Source organism: Rhea pennata, chromosome 25 (assembly GCF_028389875.1).
Source record: "Rhea pennata isolate bPtePen1 chromosome 25, bPtePen1.pri, whole genome shotgun sequence".
Taxonomy (NCBI): domain Eukaryota; kingdom Metazoa; phylum Chordata; class Aves; order Rheiformes; family Rheidae; genus Rhea; species Rhea pennata.
Window position 1 is genome coordinate 1903305 of NC_084687.1, and position 2413 is coordinate 1905717.

The following is a 2413-nucleotide window of genomic DNA, read 5'->3' on the forward strand; positions in this document are numbered from 1 at the left end:
TGTAGCGACAGATCCTGGGGAGCGAGGAGCCGGGGATCCCACACGCTGCACGGGGCAGGCAGCAGAGCCCCGGCGATAGGAATCGCAGCCAGCATGTGGCACCTAATTGCTTCCACTCTTTGAAAGCCACTGACAAGCAGACAGGGGGAGGAAGGGGAGTTAATTCCCCTGGGGGTGACGAGCCCCAGTGCCGCGGCTGCCACGGTGGGTCCTGGCCCCAGGGAGCTCTGCTCAGACGTGGAGGGGCTGGAAATCCCCGGCAGATGATCCCCGGCTGGGCCAGCAGAAGGAGCTGAGGATCGCACAGGGCTGCTGGCTGGTCAGCTGAGGAATTGCTATGACCCCTGAGAAGGTGCTGAGAGAAGGGCTGCTGGAGAAACGCAGCGGGGGGCTGCTGCAACTCTGGAAGAAGAAGCGTTGCCTCCTGACGGAGAAGGGACTGCAGCTCTTTGAGCCCAAGGGCTCGCGCCACAAGGAGCTGAGCTTCTCGCGCATGAAGGCAGTGGAGTGCGTGGAGTGGAAGGAGCGGCACATTTACTTCACTGTGGTGATGGAGGACAGCCAGGAGATCGACTTCCGCTGTGCCCAGGAGGACCCGAGCTGGAATGCTGCAATCACCATGGGCCTTGTTCGCTTCAAGAACCAGCAGGCAATGCAGATCGTGCGGGCCCGGCACAGCTGCAGAGCAGGTAAGTGGCTCCTCGTGGCATGCTGGGAGGGGGCTGAGGGACAGTGGTTTCGCACTGCAGTGTGACTAGTGCCTGGAGCATTCTTTGGGTGCAGGGACCCACTGTAGGATGAGCTCAGTGACTGTCACCTCAGCGCTCTGCTGCTGTCCCAGGGCAGTTTGGCTTCCCCATGGAAAAGGTGCAGTGGAAATCACAGCACACTAGAAGAAGCCATGGGCCCAGGAGCACAGGGAGCCCCATGGACAGGGACACCCCCAGCTGAGGTCTGTGTGGAGGCACTGGGTCCTATGTCCCTGGTCAGGGTTATGCCCCTGGGCACTTTACTCTGCCCTCTGCCTCCCCCCTGAACCTGCTCAAGCTTCACCTGCTAGGATTTGATCTCCCCACGTTCCCTGAGATGGAGTTTTCTCATGCCCTTTCCTCTGGCTGGGATGACCTGGCCCTTCTACCCATTCATGTGGTCAGGGTTGGGCCAGTGTGGTTTCTATGGGAGGCCAAGTTTGCTCCTGAGCTTGCTGAGCTTCCATTCCTCATACTGGCTGGTGGCCATGGGCTGACGAACAGCCATGAGCAGGGCAGCCCCGTGTCACCCTGCCCTCTGGGTGATGACCGTGATGTGGGACCTTACTGGGATATCCCCAACTAGTGTCTTCTGCTGGGTGAGTGGTCCCCAAGGATGCTGTTCTGTCATACTCTGCACATGGGATGGATGGAGGTGCTGAGCCTACCCAGCTTCAGGGCAGTCCTGGCCCCGGGTGCAGGCTCATTGTGATGGAGCTCTGCCCAGCCCAGACTGGAATTGCACGGGGATGCTATGGACACTGCAGGCTCTTGACCCTGCTCATCAACTCCACTTGGGGCCTGATCCTGCCCACTGAAGTAATGACTGCCTTCTCTCCACAGTGGTGCAGTATGACGCAGCCCCGGCAGGTCAGCCCACGGACATGCAGCATCTGAAAAGCAGGATGGAGATGGCCCTTGGTTCAGCAGGTGGTAGGGAGAACGGGATCCCAGTGGGCAAATGAGGCCAGTGCACTCTCTGGCCTGCAGACATGGATGGCAGCCCCCAGGGAGGCCAGCACAGGCACTGACTTCCTGTGACTCGTTGTGCCTCCTCCGGTGAGGGACTGTCACACCACCAACCAACCCACAGTCGCACTGGAAAGGCATATGAGGAGCCAAGCTGGCATGACTGCAGCATCAAGCCGTATCCCCCCTTGGTCTGTCAGCATGAGAGCTGAAGGAGCAAGAGGCCACAGCCAGGAGAGTCCGGCCATGGCAGAAGTGACATCTTTCCCCAGGGGCCCAGACCTTGATTGGTTGTGGGGACCTCCTGTGCCAAGGCCTCTCCTGCAGGACTGGACAGAGATGGATGAAGTTGAGCTTGAAGAAAGCATCGCGACAGTGAGCTCTGATTTATATGTAAAGTGACACTGGGATGGATTAATGCAGCCAGAGACACATTTCCCCCTGAGTCTTCACCTTGCAAAAGGGCTAGGAGGGCTGCCCCAAGCTGCTGCAGATGGAACCCTTCTGGTCATTTTGTCCAGAGGCCCTGGTGATGTGGGCTGTTGTGACTGTGCTGCTGGACATCCTTCTGCTCTGGGCCATCCTCGCTGTGTGCCACAGGCCAATGGGAGATGCTGCAGAAGGCAATGGGTATCCCACCTCCCTGTACCCAGTGTATCCCTTATGTTGTATCAAATAAACCCTTTTGCTGCTTA

The 2413-nt window shown here is 58.8% G+C and overlaps 1 protein-coding gene across 1 annotated transcript; it reads left to right on the forward strand.

Annotated features, from left to right (window-relative positions):
* Positions 1 to 322: 322 nt before the first annotated feature.
* On the forward strand, positions 323 to 2413 carry PHLDA3 (pleckstrin homology like domain family A member 3). The gene is made up of 2 exons (XM_062594971.1): positions 323 to 689; positions 1593 to 2413. The coding sequence occupies exons 1-2, from the start codon at positions 338 to 340 to the stop codon at positions 1712 to 1714; spliced, it is 474 nt and encodes a 157-aa protein (XP_062450955.1). The 5' UTR covers positions 323 to 337; the 3' UTR covers positions 1715 to 2413.

What these genes read in the sequence shown, in the direction of transcription:
- PHLDA3 (XM_062594971.1), top strand. Translation starts at nt 338, where the DNA reads ATGACCCCTGAGAAGGTGCTGAGAGAAGGGCTGCTGGAGAAACGCAGC. An exon ending in CCGGCACAGCTGCAGAGCAG is followed by an intron (nt 690 to 1,592) that starts GTAAGTGGCTCC and finishes TTCTCTCCACAG; the next exon opens with TGGTGCAGTATGACGCAGCC.